Below are 18,831 nucleotides of genomic sequence, written 5' to 3'. Positions count from 1 at the left end.
CCTCTCTGGATGCAAACCGACGTGTTCCTGTCTAATAGTGGTCTGGACACCAACCTAGTCGATGGACATGTGAGAGATTAAAATCTCACTGGCTACAGAGTAATAAACAGATGTGTGTAAGAAGGATCTGCAGATAATGGTTTACACCAAAAATAGACACTAAAGGCTGGAGTAACTCAGTGGGTCGGACAGCATTTCTGGAGAAAATGTATAGGTGATGTTTCGGGTCGGGACCCTTCATCAAGCAGAGGTGGATTGATACTGATTGTATAGTTCTGTTAGAGCTGGCATGGATTTGATGAGTTGAATGTCCTGCTGTGTTCTAATAAGTAGGTAACTATTTTACACTGAATAATTAGATAATTAAAATTCCCTCCGTTATATCCTTTGCCCTTGTTGGAATATCTTTTTTACAAGTTTTCCTTCCTATTTATCGTTTGAATTTTGGGGTTTATGGTACACTTCCAGCATCACGCCATAAAGGCTCATTTGATAATCGTACGTTACACAGTCAAGAGAAGAGATGATTATTTTCTGGATTAATATTGCAGCCTTTTTGTTCTTGTCTCTATCTGGCATCAATACTCCTTCAGGAACATTTGTGTTGCCATTTCTGCTCCTGTCAAAGGCACAGAGAAGGCATTGAAATATATAATCTCCAAGTCTGTCTGTCAATGATTCCAAGAGCTTGTTGTTATGAGAACATTGTGATCCTGTGGATGGAGTAAAAAGGGTGAAAATCTGGCAAATGTGAGGAAGGGCAGGTCATGCAGGCTAAGAGGAATCAAAAGATAGACTATTATCTAAATGGAGAGAGACTGCCAGTGACTGAAGTTTGGAGGGATCTAGGTGTTCTCGTGAATGAATGAGCAGGCTGTTCTGATGTTATTAATGCGGAAAAATGGCATGTTACCGTTTTATTGTGAAGGTTTGGAGCTTAATGTTTTGTTCCAGTTGTACAGGGACTAGATGAGGCTGCTGAAGAAGGGTCTCAACCGAAAACGTCACCTTTTCCTTTTCTCCAGAGATGCTGTCTGTCCCACTCGCTGAGTTACTCAAGCTTTTTGTGTCTATCTTAGGCTACAGAGTGAGATGAAATGGGATTCGCACAAGCTTTTCATTTTTGTTGCCATTGACACTGAGCTGAATTTGGTCTCGGACATTTCTGTGGGCCGTCTTGATGCAGACACTTCACATGTAACGAGATGCAAAGACTGGCTGTGGTAACGACCAGGTGGCGCATTCTTAGTGATAATAGCCAGGAGGACTTCACTGCTGGGATCAATAACCGACAACCGGGCAGCACTCTTTCCAACTAATTCAAAGTCACTATGCATTCTTGAAGCACCTGCAAAGTTCCGATGTTGGTGGTGGCATGAACTCTAACTCCTGGGCAAAGCCAAGATATGAAATGAAATGATTGAAATGAAATGAAATGATGAAATGAAATGATTCAATTTATTGTCATTGTCAGTGTACAGTACAGAGACAACGAAATGCATTTTTAGCATCTCCCTTGAAAGGGAGACACAGGGCGTCGCGGTGTGCCCGCGCCTGCCGCCGTAACATTCCATTACAGGCAAAGGTGGGTGAAGTGTCTTGCCCAAGGACACAACGACAGTATGCACTCCAAGCGGGATTTGAACCGGCTACCCTCCGGTCGCCAGCCGAACTCTTAGCCCATTGTGCTATCTGTCGTCCTAAGTGCTGGCATCTGAGTGCAATGCACTTTTGGTTTATTGCCCCAATATGTTTTGGGAATTCTAACCTGGCTCAAAATGCAATTGTTTTTCTGTTCCTTAGTTGCCATGACGCTGACATCTGAGAAGGGATGAGAAAGTGAGATGTGTCTATCTAAAGGATGTTACTACCCAGATCAGAAGTGGATTAATGACGGTTCCTGGTAGTCCAGATGCCTGGGGTTTTACTGGGGGGGGAATAAAACTGGGCTGACAAAGGAGTTGTGGAAAGGACTGGGCGTACATCCTGTCCACTGCAAAGGAATGGTATGTCTTCATACCTGAAACTCGCCAGTGATGTTAAGACTGGATTGCATCATGGCCACCTGAAACACCATGGGCTACGTGACCAAGTATTCAACTGGATTGCTGTTTTCCTGAATTATTCAGATGGTTATTAATTTGGTTTAGAGTGTGAAAGTCAATGTTATTCAAGGGGAAGGAACCATTTGATCAGCATCCCATATTCACTCCCCATCACCAATGCTGGTGCCTACCACCCCAAGGATACAAACCAGCAGTTTACCCCTGTGATTTTGACAACACCTCCCACATTCTTGTGAAACCTTGAAGGTTTTTGGGAACGTCACCACCTCCAAATTCCCCTCCATCATGCTTCATTCTGAAGTGAAAATAAGTCGGATTTCCTTGGTCATTGGGTCACAGTCAAAACGCTCAGCATCTCTACCTAATGACACCATGGAGGCATGTATACCGTGTAGACACTGCTCCAGGAAAGAAGATCACTGCTGCCATCTCAATGGGGATTAGGGGTGGGGAAATAAATCCTCTCTTAACTCTGCAGATCACTCAAACATAGCCCCAGAAGCAGTATATATTTGAGCTTCCCATTGAGTACATCTGCCCAAAGAGCCTTTTAATCTCTCTGTAGTTTCAGGATTTAGGGAGGTATACATTATGGCAGGCAGATAACTTGTAGGCCTTTCTATCACTTGAGTCATTTTGCCAATTCTCCAGGCTGTACTCTTGGCAGAATTGTCTCGATGGGGATAATTAAGATTGGCCATGTGGGACGGGGTGAGGAAATGCAGCAAAAGGTGCTTGTGACCCATGAACTCGCAACCATCCCTAATGCTTTACACTCAACTCATTCTTGCAACTACAATACCTTCAGCTTTACGGTATTGCACATTTTATACTCTTGCTCCATCTTGTATTAAGATGATTTAATACTTGCTTCCAGCTCCTTGTGTATTTGCAGTGAGTCAGAACTATTTGCTCTTTTATTGAATGTACAGAGGTATTATCTAAAATAAACTTTGCACTTTGTCCCAATTAAAAATGAAACATGTCAATAGTAATATTTTCTTTATATTGAAGTAGATAACTATAAAATGGAATATGATACCATTAATAAAGTTTGAATATATAATCTTTTTGTGTGATATGCCTTTAAATGGTTTATGACGTGACTGGTCCTGGCCATTATTTTGCCTTTAGATGAGTATGCAGCGGCCTCTGCAGCCTGTCCGCGTTTTTATTATTTTTTGTCTGTGTTTTTATGTAGTTTTTGTTATTTTATGTTGGGGTGTGTGTGTGGGGGGAAACTTTTGAATCTCTCCCTGCACTGGAGACCCGACCTTTTCTCGTCGGGTCTCGGGTGTCGTTGAGGCCGCAACGAAGAGCGGCCTCCAACGGGAAGAAGCCGGGGACTCTGGTGCCGACTCACCGTTGCCGTCGCGGAGCTGGCCGAGACCGGAGCGGGTGGAGCGGTGGAGGAGCGCTGCCGCTGCTGCTGCTGCTGCCGATGCCGCTGCTGCTGCTGAGTCGGAGGCTGCTACTGCGGGTCTGCGGACGGCTCGGACGACCCCGCGCGGCTCCCTGGAGGGAGACTGCTTTTCGGGGCTCCTGCAACGGCGAATTCTCCCGCCCGTGTTGCGGGGTCGAAGAGCTCCTGGAGCGAGGCCTAACACCATTGCCCCGCGCGGCTGGAACGGCCGCGGGACTTTGCGAGCACACACCGGGGGCTCCAACACCAAGACCCGGTGTGCGACCTCGCACCACCCGGCGTGGCTTCAATGGCCGCGGGACAATCGCCATCGCCAGCCGGGGGCTTTGACTTTGACTCTGACATCGGGGGGGGGAGAGTGCAGTGGAGAGATAAGTTTTTTTGGCCTTCCATCACAGTTATGTGATGGATGTTTATGTTAAATGTAATTATGTTGTGTCTGGGGTCTATTTGTGTGTAATGTATGGCTGCAGAAACGGCATTTCGTTTGGACCTCCAGGGGTCCAAATGACAATTAAATTGACTCTTGACTCTTGTATGCTGGCCATACAACTTGGAGCTCCAGCTGATGGAAAATGGGTGGGAAATGCCTGTAGTTCTGAGTAAACACAGCCATTCACAGTGGATGAGGATATAGGGGGATGGGACATGCAGGGATATTGCAGGAGAGTCTGGGGTACAGAAAGAGTATACTATATCTGAGGAACTAGAACCCATCATGCATTGGTGCAGATTCCAGTCTTTCATCAACAAGTCATTTGAAGAGTGAAGAATGGAGTAGGCCTGTGATTGGATTGGAGAAGTGATAAATGGGATCATCTTGCATGACATTATGTCACATATATAATCACAAATAGCAATGGGGCCCAGCACTGGTCACCACCACTGAGGTACACCACTAGTCACAGGCCACTAATCTGAAAAGCAACCTTCCAACACTACCTTCTGTTTCCTTCCATGAAGCTAATTCCGTATCCCTGGACCAGAAACACCACCCACCCTTTTTACTCCAGGGATGCTGCCTGACCCACTGAGTTACTCCAGTACTTTGTGTTTATCTTCAGTATAAACCAGAATCTACACTTCTTTTCTACACATTATGTATCCAGTTCGCTAACTCTCCCTGGATCCCACGTGATCTAACCTTTCAGAGCAGTCTACCATATGGAACCTTATCAAAGGTCTTACTGAAGTCCATGTACCCCTCCCCATCAACCTTTTGCTTATTTATTTCTACCCTTACTGGCATGTGGCACCAAGAGTATTTTGTAGCTCACTACCCTCAAGGTCCTGCTTTTTTGTTCTTGCTTAAATGTCGATGTTCACGACATGAAGGATGTGATTGTATTGGAGAGGTCATACATTAGGATGTTGCGTGGCACGACTGTCATAGTTATGGGGAAAGACTGGATAGGTTGGGTTTGTTTTCTCTGGAGTTGAGGCTGAGCGGGGACCTGATGGAGGTGAAGAAAATCTTGAGGGATATTGATAGGGTAGAATATCAGTGATTCTGAACCTGGTGCCAAATGGCCCCCATGGCAAATTTCAGAGGGGGCCACAGAAAAATTTGGGGATTTAGGGGGCCACATGTTCAATGAAGGGGGCCACTTTTTTCTGCTAATAATGTCAGGGGGCCACAGAAAATTTAAAGAGCCCAAGGGGGCCATGAGCTAAAAAACCACTGGGGTAGATAATAAGAAACGTTTTATCATATCAGGGCTGTATACAGCCATACGGTATCGGTTTAATGTGAGGAAAAGTTGTTTAAAAGGTAATTAGGTGGTTGAAATTTGGATCACATGCCTGAGGGGAGGGTGAAGCTTCTCATAACATTTAAGAGCTTTGGAATCTCCAAGACATGGAAAACTACAGACCAAATACTGGTTCATGGGATTAGAATAAATGGGCACTGAATGGCCAGCATGGATGTGGTGGGCTGAAGTGCTTGTTTCCAATGCTGTATCACACTTTGACCCTATGGTGAACAGTACCAGGCCAATTTCCAAATTGTGATCACCTGCAAATGAGCACTAATACAGTCTACTGCAGAAAAAAAAGGTTTTGCGCATGATCTGCACAGGAATGATGAGCGTAAATTGGTCAAATTTTTAAACCGAACTGTTCTCACTCGGTAGCGTGAATTTCTCACTCGAAGATAGAGAGAGACGTAAAGATTACAGCCAGAGAGTGATACACTCTTTACCCAAGGTGTAAGTGGTGGACATTGAAGGCCAAAGGGCGGTTTCTGCCCTGTCCAATTCTATGTTCTATTCTACAAGAGGCGAGGCAAGGGCAGCAGGCACGTGGGAACATTACCACTTGGAGATTCCTCCCAACCCACAGAAAACCTGGAGATGCAAGGAACTGAAGGAGGTGGAATCTTGCACGGAACTCAATGCTGGAATAACAGCAGGTCAGGCAGTATCTCTGGAGGGCATGAATAGGTGAAGACTCTGATACTGATCCTACAGTAACTGAGAGGTGTACTGTAACCGTGAGAGCCAAGTAATGTCCTGAGAAAGGTAGAGGATTACTGTATCTTTGCAGTTTAGATATTCAAAGATGGAGTGAAGAAAGCTTAAGCTTCTATTGATCTTAGTCCTATCTTACTGGAATATTAACATTCCAATTGAAATAATTAATTATGTGGATAAAGTGGGGGGCAGAGTTGCTGCCTTACAGCGCCAGAGACCCGGGTTCAATCCTGACTATGGGTGCTGTACCTAAGGTGTTTGTATGTTCTCCCTGTGACCGTGAGGGTTTTATCCGGTTTGCCCACATTCCAAAGACGTGCAGGTTTGTAGGTTCATTGGCTTCTGTGAAGATTGTCCTTGGTGTGTAGGAGAGAACTGGTGTACAGGTGATCGCTGATCAGCATAAACTCGGTGGGCTGAAGGGCCTGTTTCAATGCTGTATCTCTAAACTAAATTAAAGTCAGAGTGTGGGGCAGTGCCCATCATCTATCTGTAGATGGCAGCAGAGCCTAACCATGGGGGATGAGATCTGGTCACTTGTGATCAAAGAGGAGCAAGATAGACCACTCCTCGAAAAACGCGTAGTATCACGTGTGTGATTGTGGACGCCACTTTTTGAGGCATTTTATTGGGCTTCCCCCACACTGTCATGGCGTCCTTATCTAAATTTCATCTCACTGCTCTGCTATCAAGTATTCTAACCGTAAATCTAAACGACCCGACCTGTCATTCTTTAGGTTCCCCAATAAAAAAGAAAGGTGAGAAAATATTTTTATTATTTTCAGTCGATATTCTGTCGTGAAAATGTTATTTTCTGTTCTCCCATCAACGGCCATTGGGAAACTAGGTTTGTCGGTACATTAGAAAGTTATTAGACTTATTTTTAATAGATCTTTACTTACCATAATAATAAAGACAATTTTAACACTTCTGTACGTTTTTGGTTTTGTTCTTGCAAGGGATTGGTCTCCAAAATATGGCCCGCGGGACACATTAGGTCCAGTGACCAGGAGATTTTTCGAGCTCAGATTCAAGTCCGAGAATGGGCGGCTGTTACCCATTATATCCCTCGAATTGTCAAGACATCACAAGCAAAGATCACAAGCCCGCCATGAAGAAGGGTGCAATCAAATATTATACAACTCTGCTCTATCATTTTTTTTTGGTGCAATGGTGGGCCGGGGGGTTCGGTGGCGGCGGCCGTAATCAAAGATACTAGTGGAGCTCTGCTCTATAATCTTTGGTCGGAATGGGACGGCTGCGCGTTATAATGTGCTATAGTTCCACTCTCCCTCTCCCCCTTCTCCCTCTCCCCCTTCTCCCTCTCCCCCTTCTCCCTCTCCCCCTTCTCCCTCTCCCCCTTCTCCCTCTCCCCCTTCTCCCTCTCCCCCTCTTCTCCCTCTCCCCCTCTCCCCCCTTCTCCCTCTCCCCCTTTCTCCCTGTCCCCCTTTCTCCCTCTCCCCTTCTCCCTCTCCCCGCTTTTCCCCTTCTCCCTCTCTCCCTTCTCCCTGTCCCCCTTCTCCCTGTCCCCCTCTCTCCTGTCCCCCCTTCTCCCTGTCCCCCTTCTCCCTGTCCCCCCCCTTCTCCCTGTCCCCCTTCTCCCTCCATCTCCCTCTCCCTGCTCTCCCCCCTTCTCCCTGTCCCCTTCTCCCTGTCCCCCTTCTCCTTGTCCCCCCTTCTCCCTGTCCCCCCTTCTCCCTCCATCTCCCTCTCCCTGCTCTCCCTGTCCCCCTTCTCCCTCTCCCCCTTCTCCCTCTCCCCCTTCTCCCTCTCCCCCTTCTCCCTCTCCCCCTTCTCCCTCTCCCCCTTCTCCCTCTCCCCCTTCTCCCTCTCCCCCTTCTCCATCTCTCTCTCCCTATCTTCTCCCTATCTTCTCTCGATCTCTCTCTCTCTCTCCCCCTCTCTTCTCTCGATCTCCCTCCCTTCCCTCTCTCCCTCCCTTCCATCTCTCCCTCCCTTACCTCTTCGTGAGAGTTGGCAGCTCTGCTATGCCTTGGGTCCAAAAGAGGATAGAAAGAAAATACTTAATGGCCTTTGTAAGAAGATTTTAATAAGCTCTTCTACATTTAAGGTAAATTGACATATTAGAGGCAAAAAGCATCTTCAATATACAGGTCTCTCCACACAACTGAAAACAATTGCATTTAAGTGATATATCATCCATTGTTCAGGCATGTAGCACTAGGTTACAATAAACTTCCTACATATTCCAGGAATGCATCTCATAAAAATGGGAGAGGCTTAAATGCATTGTAAAATCATAAATCCATGTTGACTTGGACTAATCCTTTTACTGCTATCTAAATGCCCCATTATTACATCTTTAATAATTGACTCCAGCATCTTTCACACCACCAAAGTCAGGCTAACTGGTCTGTAATTACCCGTTTTCTCTCTCGCTCCTTTCTTGAAAAGTGGGATAGCATTAGCTATCCTCCAATCCACAGGAACTGATCGCAAATCTATTGATCGTTGGAAAATGATCATATGTATAAATATATATGTATGTGTACATATGCATGTATGTGTATATATGCATGTATATGTATATGTGTGTATATATATGTTTATATGTGTATGTGTGCATATGTATGTGTGCATATGTATGTGTGCATATGTATGTGTGCATATGTATGCATATGTATGTGTGCATATGTATGTGTGCATATGTATGTGTGCATATGTATGTGCATATGTATGTGTGCATATGTATGTGTGCATATGTATGTGTGTATATAGGCATAGGCATATGGATAGAAGGGAATGGAGGGTTATGGTACGAGTGCAGGCAGGTGGGACTAGGGAAAAAAATTTATTCGGCATGGACTTGTAGGGCCGAGATGGCCTGTTTCCGTGCTGTAATTGTTATATGGTTATATGTTTATATATATATATATATATATATATATATATATATATATATGCATATATATATTAATATGATATGATATGATGATATGATATGCCATTTATTGTCACTATACATGTACAATGAAATTAAAAGCTGCTCGTACTCAGTGCATACATTTAATTTAGTACAAAAAACAAGAAACAGAAAACAAAAACAGAAGGGAGAAGGGGGGGGGGGGAATAGGTGCACAATTCTGCGGCGCTATATACATATATACAGATGGTGGGGCTGTGAAGTCAGTGCATGTGTGAATTAGAATTAAGAGTAGTTATAATTTTCGGAAAACAACTATTCCTGAGTCTATTTGTCCTGGATTTGATGCACCTATAGCGCCTTCCAGAGGGCAGCAGGTCGAACAGTCCAAACGCAGGATGGGAGCTGTCTTTGATGATATTCTTTGCCCTGCTAAGGCAGCGGGAGGTGTAGATATCCATCAGGGAGGGGAGAGGGCAACCAATGATCTTCTGTGCTGTCCTAGTTACCCTCTGAAGCCTCTCCCTGTCTGCCATGGTGCAGCTGCCATACCATGCTGTAATGCAGTATGTCAGCAGGCTCTCGATGGACGAGCGGTAGAAGGTCAGCAGCAGGTTAGAGTCCAGGTTGTGCTTCCTGAGGACCCTCGGGAAGTGCAGTCGCTGCTGAGCCTTCTTGATGACCGCTGTCGTGTTGTCTGTCCAGGAGATATCAGCAGCGATATGGACGCCGAGAAACCGGAAGGTGTTGACCCTCTCCACACACTCGCCGTTGATATGTAGGGGGACTAAGTCGGTGCTGAAGTCGACAATGAGCTCTTTTATTTTCCTGGTGTTCAGAGCCAGATTGTTTTCTGAGCACCAGGTTGTCAACTTCAGGACTTCCTCTCTGTAGGCTGCCTCGTCTCCCTCTGAAATAAGTCCGACTACAGTAGTGTCGTCAGCAAATTTGACGATGCGGTTGTTGTTGTGGGCCGGACTACAGTCGTAGGTGTAGAGACAGTATAAGAGGGGGCTTAGCACACAGCCCTGTGGGGAGCCGGTACTCAACCTGCAAGTGGAGGAGAGGTGGGGGCCGAGTCTCACTGTCTGGGGCCGGTTGGTGAGGAAATCTTTTATCCAGGCACATGTGAGAGTGGGGAGGCCGAGAGTGACCAGTTTACCATTGAGAATGTCCGGAATGATTGTATTGAATTACTATATAATTATACATATAATTGCCTTTATGGTTTATGTATATCATCTTACAAGACAAATAAATTAATAGTGATTATTGAAATCAAAGTTGCTTCTGATCCATGAGAATAAACTTAATTATCTCTAACTTGCCTCACACAGACACACATTCATATAAATATATGAAATATGTATACGTTAAATTTAATTTTGTGCAGTGTGTGTTAAAGCAATACAAGGGAAACTGCACAATACAATGCAAGGGAAACTACGCAAAGGAGGGGGCTGTTCCCGCTACAAGATACTCGAGGATCTTTGCTTTGGATCACAGCGGGTGGCATTAAAAAATGGCGGCCGTGACGTTCCGTCACGTACTACACGTCAGTCCATTGGATTTCGGAGGAGTGGTCTATCTTGCTCCTCTAGGATCTTTGCTTGTGATGCTATCTCACTGCCCAACAAAATGCAACAGCAATTCTTGACATGGGTGTGAGGGTGCAGAAAGGTGTGTTTCTGTGCTGAATGAGTAAACGCCACCTTTCTTAAGCTTGCATTGGGCCGCATTGCAACAGTACCGGAGTCTTCAAGATGGCGGATGGAGAAGAGGATTGGTGCTGGTGAGCGGGCTGTGGGTTCACTTGCACTCTGGCGGATCCAATGTCAGCTGCGAGTGTCATCCCCAGCGCATGGAGGAGGTGAGGGGACGGCATGTTCGCCAGTCGTTGTGTCAGTGGAATGGCCACTGGAGGCCCAGCAACAGCCAGGGTATCACTGGAGGCCCTATAGACGCTGAACCCACGGATCAGACGTGGCCTTTGGTGGTGGGGCGCAAAGGATTAGCAGTAGAGTTCTGAACACCTTCATTCAGTCTGCCTTGGCTTACGCAATCTCCTCATGGCCAAACACTTTAACTCCCCTTCCCATTCCCACACTGACCTTGCTGTCCTGGGCCTTCTGCACTGTCAGAGTGAGGCCAAGCGCAAATTGGAGGAACAGCACCTCGTATTTCGCTTAGGCAGCTTCCAACCCAGCAGTATGAATCGAGCTTTCTCTAACTTCAAGTAAACCTTGCATTTCCTCTCTCTCCGTCCCTCCCCCACCCTAGGCGTCTTACAGTTTCACTGTCTTCCTGCTTAGTTTCACTCATTAGTCTCACTCGTTATTAGGCAACAATGAAGCATTGTGGGCTCCACCTTTTCTTGATCATCGTTGCTGGCTTTGATTTGTCCTTTTGCATACCTTTCATTCCGTTGTTCTTTGTACCTCTTCATATCTCTAGTTTCCGTCTCCCCTGACTCTCAGTTTGAAGAAGGATCTTGACCTGAAATATCAGCTATTCGTTTTCTCCTGAGATGCTGCCTGACCTGCTGAGTTACTCCAGCATTTTGTACCTTCTTTCCGGATGTTCCTTGGCCAAACAACTTATTCCAATCAATTTGAGTAAGTTCCTATGTAATACCACCAAAGTGTGCTATGCCCCAAATTCAGAATTTAAACTCGTGGGCCTGCCCTGTCTTGATCTATAGCTTTTAAAAGTTAATAGAACAGTGGTCGCTGGTTTCAAAAGGTTCAACCACGGACACTTCAGTGGCATGCCTTTCCCAATTTCCTCAGAGGAGATCAAGCTTTGTCCACTCCCATGTTCTCTTGAAGAACTTGCAGATGATGCCGGAAACATGGTGGCTCTTTGTGTACTGCATCTGTGAAGTGTACTGTTTTTACACTACAATGGTCGCATGTTTGTACTTATGATTGTGCTTATGTCTAGTATGATTTTAGTGAATTGTATGCAAAACAAATAAATTCTCTGTATCCAGATAAATGTGGCAATAAAGTACCATTGAATAATTGTAAGGCACAAAAGAAAAGGACAAAGTGGTAGTAAGAAGGAGAAATAAAGTGGCAGTCTTCAGTTGCCCATGCTGAACTCCTGGTTGCCCATGCCAAACAAAAACAGGTGCACCGCAAAGCAGCCACCTAATATACGTTTGGTTTTACCAGTACATTGAAAACCACTTTATGAACTCTGAATACTGTAGACAATAGGTGCAGGTGTAGGCCATTCGGCCCTTCGAACCAGCACCGCCATTCACTGTGATCATGGCTGATCATCCACAATCAGTACCCCGTTCCAGCCTTCTCCCCATATCCCGTGACTCCGCTATCTTTAAGAGTGCTATCTTAAGGGCCTGTCCCACTTGGGCCGTCACTTATGCGACAGGTCGGCAGTAACTGACGCGCGACGGTCCCGCAAGAGTCGCGCGCGTCATCATGCGCCCGCACAGCCGATAGACACAATATGCAGGAGTAACTCAGCGGGACCGGCAGCATCTCTGGAGAGAAGGAATGGATGATGCTTCTTCAGTCTCTTCTTCAGTCTGAAAGAAGGGTCTTGACCCGAAACGTCATGCATTGCTTCTCTCCAGAAATTATGCCGATCCCGCTGAGTTACTCCTGCATTTTGTGTCTATCTTCAATCTTCTTAGCCCCGCTGTGGGAGTAGGAATGGGGGTGGATCCGGATCAGCAACGGCCGTGAGCCCCAGGCCGAGTTTGACGATCGTTTACCTGCTTCTGCTGCTGTTGGAGGTGAGACGTTGCGTCTACCTAGGCTCCACCTACGGTCTTGGGCCTGTCCCACTTTGGCCGTCAGTAACATGACAGGCCGGTGGCGCGCGAAGATTTCGTGCAGGATGAAGTCCACAATCCTCCACGCCACTCCACACCACTCCATGCGCCCGTGCCGCGATACCCACACGCTACCCACACACTACCCACATGCTAGCAGGTCGCGTAAATGGCACGCGAAAGACAGCCGTGGGACAGGCCCTTAACTCTCTCTTGAAAGCATCCAACAAATTGGCCTCCACTTCTTTCTGAGGCAGTGAATTCCCCAGATTCACAACTCTCTGGATGAAAATGTTTTTCCTCTTCTCCATTCTAAATGGCCTACTCCTTAAACTGTGGCCCCTGGCTCTGGACTTCCCCAACATCGGGACCATGTGTGCCTCTAGTGTGTCCAATCACGTAATAATCTTATATATTTCAATAAGATCCCCTCTCGTCCATCTTAATCTGGATTAAGAAATTGTCTGCTAATGATGTGATTTTGACAGCAAGAGGCTTTTGTCACGAGCGCTATTTAGGATTAGAAGAAAAAGCTGTGCTCTGGTGTGGAAGAATGCTTTGGTATGTCAGAAGATGAATCTCTTGTCATAGAATATGCAGTCTGGAAGCTAGCTGCCGTTTGCTGGTCCAGCTGAGTGTCATGCTATCTTGATGGTGGATGATCACTGATGGTAACACCACTCACTGCTGATGACTAAAGGGCAGGCCGGTCATTGAGAAGGTTCATTTGTTGTTAGGAGTAACTTGGTGAGGAGAACGTTCCACTACCTTCGTTCCATGTCACTGTACGCAAATTAAGTCCCTTCAAAGTGAAGGCACACCTGTAAGAAAAGTATTTGTATGCAGGAAGAACTCCACAGAGAGATAAATGTGTCCTGAATCAAGGGCAGGCAATTGAGCAACATGATTATAAGACAAACCAGACTCAAAGAGGACTGAGCATAACAGAAATTATATTCTGTGGCTGGCCCTGTTATGCACTGGCCCTCTCCATATTTCAGTCTGAAGAAGGGTTCTGACCCCAAAAGTCACTTATTCCTTTTCTCCAGAGATGCTGCTGAGTTACTCCAGCATCTTGTGTCTATAACAGAAATGAAAGCAGGCTTAGGAGACATGTCAGCTGCATTCAGTATCTGTAACTCTACCTATTGCAATACCAAAATGATACATGCTGTCTATTCTGCTTCTATGGAGCTATCTCAGGCCCTGCTGTGCTTCCTTTTCCTAGTTCATCTCTTCTTAAAATGTCCTGACCTCTGCTGCCTGCAAACGCCCTTGTTACCGAGAGCTGGCATGCACTCTAAATCACCTCTGGGAGGCTGCTGTGTGGAGCACTCTCACTGAATACTGATCAGGCTCTGATAATACAAACACTAACATCCAACCTGCTGTTGGAAGGGACAGAATCGGTGATAATCGGGTTACTCCGTAATGCAATTTGAGGATGGCAGATAAAGCATTTTATTAAATCTGGATTAAGAAATTGTCTGCTAATGAAGTGGTTTCGACAGCAAGAGGCTTTTGTCACGGGCGCTATTTAGGATCAGAAAAAAAAGCTCAGAAAACATAGAACATAAAAAAACAGTAATAGGCCACTCAGCCCTTTACCCCTGTCCTGCTATTTAATATGACCATAGCTGACCATCCAAATTCAGTACCCTGTTCATGATACCTCTTCACTCCCCTGATCTCTTTGGCCGCTGGCACTCGATGTGAGGGAATACACAAGAGACTGTAGAAGGCTGGAATCCACAGCTACACAACAAACTGCTGGAGTAACTCAGCGAGTCAGACAGCATCTGTAGAAAGAAAGGACATGACGTTTCAGGTTGGGATGCTTCATCTGGACTGGGTTATTTGAAGCAATCTAAAGGAAGGGTCTTGACCAAACACTGCTGTCCTTTTCCCTCTACAGATGCTGTCTGTCCTTTTGAGTCCCTCCAGCAGATTGTTTTCAACACTATATGCTTCTTGAATACATTAAATGATTTATCTTCATCCATCAGCTATGGCAGGAAATTCTACAGGTTCACCATTCCCTGGGTGAAGAAATTTGTCCTCAACCCAAAATGGCCTTTCCAGCTTAATTTCATCTCTTTGACCATTCGCAGCCTTTGGGAAAGCTTGTGGCTGAAAAGGACTGTGACGAGCAGGTAAGGATTTTGTAACGGTGCTACAGAGAGGAGTCATGGATTCACTCACCCTGGCCCCAGGCCCTTCGGCCCATTGAATCCACATTGACCATCAACCGACTATTTACCTATACTACTATTCTCTCCACCTTCTCATCAACTCCCCTAGATTTTACCAATCGCCTGCACATGATGGGCAATTTACAGTGGGCAATTAATGGACCAACCCTCAAAATAGTGTCTGAGCTGCTCATCCCCGATTCCTGTTTGCAAAGTACCCATTCTTAAAGTGAAGTGAGAAGAAAGCTAATGCTTCTGAAGAGAAGCATGATCATCTCTCCGCTATATATCTCTTAATCTGCTGGATGGAGCATTTTTGAGGCACAGATTAAGCAATTAATTAAATTAAGTTCTCCTGTTTGGCATGGAGAAATTTGAACTTATTTTTAGGATGTATCCTAAATAAGGTAATAAGTTATAGGAGCCGAATTAGCCTCATCAAGTCTACTCCACCATTCATTCACGGCTGATTTATCTTTCTCTCTCAAACCATTTCCCTGCCTTCTTCCCACAATAACTGACAACTGTACTAATAATATCCATGACACCCGTACTGGCCAACATAAGGAAGCAGAGGGTGATGGTGGAAGGTTGCTTTTCAGACAGTAGGCCTGTGACTAGTGGTGTGCCTCAGGGTTCGGTGCTGGGCCCATCGCTGTTTGTCATCTGTACCAATGATTTGGATGAGAAGGTACTTGGATGGAATGACTAGCAAATTTACAGATTAATCTAAATTGCGTGATATTGTAGATAGTGTAGTTGTCTAAAATTGCAGCCGGATTTTGATCAGTTGGCCAGGTGGGTTGCGGAATGCATGATGGAATTTAATGCAGAGAAATGTGAGATATTGCACTTTGGGAAGTCTAACATGGATAGGACCTACACAGGGCTCTGGGGAGTGTTGTAGAGCAGAGGTATCCACGAGTGTAGGTTCAGTACTTAGTTTCTTGAAGAGGTCATGTTCCAGTTATATATCAGACGTTAGTGATATATTTAGAATAAATTTCAGGCACCATGTTATAGGAAAGATCTTGTCAGGCTGGAAAGAGTGCAGAGAAGAAAGATGAGGATGTTGCCAGTACTCGAGGGCCTAAGCTATAGGGAGAGGTTGAGCAGGCTAGAGCTCTATTCCAAAGAGCGCAGGAGAATGAGGGATGACCTCATTGATCCCGACTGACCTGCGTTCGATCCCGACTGACCTGGGTTTGATCATGACTATGGGTGCAGTCTGAACAGAGTTTATACGTTCTCTCCGTGACCTGCGTGGGTTTTCTCTGAGATCTTCGGTTTCCTCCCACACTCCAAAGACGTACAGATACGTAGGTTAATTGGCTTGGTAAATGTAACAATTGTCCCTAGTGGGTGTAGAATATACGGGGATCGCTGGTCGGTGCGGACCTGATGGGCCGAAAGGCCTGTTTCCACGCTGTATCTCTAAACTAACTAAACTAAACTAAAGGTGTACAAGATCATGAGAGGCATAGATCGGCTAAACGCACAAAATCTGCTGCCCGGCGCGACTCTCGTCAGCAATGGCCTCTGCAGCCCGTCTGCGTTTTTATTATTTTTTGTCTATGTTTTTATGTAGTTTTGTTTGTTATTTTATGTTGGGGTATGTGTGTGGGGGGGGGGGGGGGTGGGGTGGCAGGGAGGGGGTAACTTTTAAATCTCTCCCTGCACGGGAGACCCGACCTTTTCTTTGTCGGGTCTCCGTTGTCGTTTGGGCTGCAACGAGGAGCGGCCTCCAACAGGAAGACCGGGGGCTCTGGTGCCGATGACTCACCTCACCGTCGCGGAGCTGGCCGAGTCCAGAGCGGGTGGAGCGGTGGTGGAGCGCTGCTGCAGCCCGACCTCCGGAGATTCGGAGGCTGCAACTGCGGGTCTGGCGGACGGCGGCACCGGGAGCCCGCGGGTCCCTGGAAGGAGACCGCTTTTCAGGGCTCCCGCAACGGCGACTTCTCCCGCCCGAGTTGCGGGGTTGAAGAACTCCTGGAGCGTGGCCTTACAGCACCGCCCCGCGCGGCTTGGAATGGCCGCAGGACTCTGCGAGCGCACGCCGGGGGTTCTAACACCAAGACCCAGTGCGCGACCTTGCATCACCCGGCGTGGCTTTAATGGCCGTGGGACAATCGCCATCGCCAGCCGGGGGCTTTGACTTTGACTCTGACATCGGGGGGGGGGGGGGGGGGGGGGGTAGTGCAGTGGAGAGATAAGTTTTTTTGGCCTTCCATCACAGCAATGTGATGAATGTTTATGTAAATTATGTTGTGTCTTGGGTCTATTTGTTTGTAATGTATGGCTGCAGAAACGTCATTTCGTTTGGATCTCAAGGGGTCCAAATGACAAATAAATTGAATCTTGATCTTGATCTTGATCTTGATTTGAAAACCAGACAGGTTTAAGGGAAAGATTTAATAGGGACTTGAGGGAAAAATTGTGGGTGTTAGGAACCATGGGCTAAACGCTGACAGGTGGGATTAGTGTAGATGGGGCATTTGGACGACGTGGGCAAGTTGGCCGAAGGGCATGTTTCCACATTATATGGCTATATGACCAGGGCTGCCAACTCTCACGCTTTGAGCGTGAGAATCACGCCCTCAAGCAAACTCTCCAGAAATTTCTCATGCTCTGTGGTGAGAAATTCTGTGATCAACAAAAATTTCAAAACTCGGATAAACTGCATGGTCCGCGGGTGTTGGAGAGCTGGGGCTGAGGGAGGGATGGAAGCAGCGGGTGGATACAGATGCGAGGAGCCGGGGCTGGTGAGTTTGCGGGGCTGATGAGTATTTGCGTGGCTAGCGAGTTGCTCGCTGCAGCTTCGGCCATGGAGCACTACGGACAGTGCGAGTGTCCCGGGCCGTCGGAGGCGTTGGAAACGCCGCTGCCGCGAGAGTCTCTGTGCCGTAGGGACAGTCTCAAAGGTTGGAGAGAATGGGAGAGAGAGGAGTAAGAGAGAGGGGCGGTAAAATAGAGAGGGGGAAGAGGGAGAGAGGGGGGAAGAGAGACGGGGGGGAAAGAGAGAGATGGGGGGGCAAAGAGAAAGGAGAGAGACAGAGGTGAAAGAGAGAGGGGAGAGAGAGCAAGGGGGAGTGAGGTGGGAGGGAGATATGGGGGAGAGGAGAGAGAGAGAGAGGAGGAAAGAGAGATGAGAGAGAGAGAGGGGGCCAGAGAGAGAGGTGAGAGGAGAGACAGAGAGGGATAGAGGGGAGAGTGTGTGGAGAGGGAGAGAGGGGGAGAGAGAGAGGGAGGGAGAAAGAGAGAGAGGGGGAGAGGGAGAAAGAGAGAATGAGAGAGGGGGAGAGAGAAAGGGGTAGAGAAAGGGATAGAGAAAGGGAGCGAGAGAGGGGAGAGAGAGAGAGAGAGGGAGGGGAGAGAAAGAGAGAGGGGGGGGGAGGGGGGAAGAGAGAATGAGAGAGGGGGAGAGAGGGGAAAGAGAGAAAGAGAGGGGGGAGAGAGAGAGAGGGGAAGAGAGGAGAGAGAGAGGGGGGGTGAGGGGGGAGAGAGAGAGGGGATGAGAGGGAAGGGGAGAGAGTGAGAGGGGGGAGACAGGGGAGAGAGAGCAGTGAGAGAGAGAGAAAGAGGGAGAGAGAGAGGGTAAAGAGAGGGAGGGGAGAGATAGAGGGAGAGAGAGAGAGGGGGGTGAGAGAGAGAGAGAGAGTGCATCCTGGAGGACAACCAGTGGCTGCTGGAAGTAAGTACCAAGCACTGGGTAGATACGGTGGAAGATAGTGGACTTCAAATGGGGGGTGGTTGGAGAAAGCATCCTGCTTACCTGCCAGATTTTCACTTACTGTAACTGCAGGAAAAATGTTCCCGATGTTGGGGGTGTTCAGAACCATGGGTCACAGTTTAAGAATAAAGGGGGGGGCAGTTAGGACTGAGATGGAGGACAAACTTTCTTCACACAGAGAGTTGTGAATCTGTGGAATTCTCTGCCACAGAAGGCAGTGCAAGCCAATTCACTGGATGTTTTCAAGAGAGAGTTAGATT

The 18,831-nt window shown here is 46.9% G+C and overlaps 1 protein-coding gene across 3 annotated transcripts in view; it reads left to right on the top strand.

Annotated features, from left to right (window-relative positions):
- LOC129708401 (E3 ubiquitin/ISG15 ligase TRIM25-like) overlaps positions 1–18,831 on the top strand; it is a 102,367-nt gene that overhangs the window by 13,690 nt on the left and 69,846 nt on the right. Inside the window, exon 7 of one of the 3 annotated variants that reach the window (XM_055654124.1) lies at positions 1,804–3,133. The exons of the other annotated variants lie outside the window; for them this stretch is intronic. Within the exon in view, the coding sequence (XP_055510099.1) occupies positions 1,804–1,825 (22 nt within the window). The 3' untranslated portion in view covers positions 1,826–3,133. Of the gene's footprint in view, positions 1–1,803; positions 3,134–18,831 lie in introns of those variants that run through there. 3 annotated transcript variants of the gene reach the window in all.

The sequence above is a fragment of the Leucoraja erinacea genome, chromosome 23 (genome assembly GCF_028641065.1).
Source record: "Leucoraja erinacea ecotype New England chromosome 23, Leri_hhj_1, whole genome shotgun sequence".
In the NCBI taxonomy this organism is placed as follows: Eukaryota; Metazoa; Chordata; class Chondrichthyes; order Rajiformes; family Rajidae; genus Leucoraja; species Leucoraja erinaceus.
This window is presented reverse-complemented; position numbering and strand designations above follow the sequence as displayed.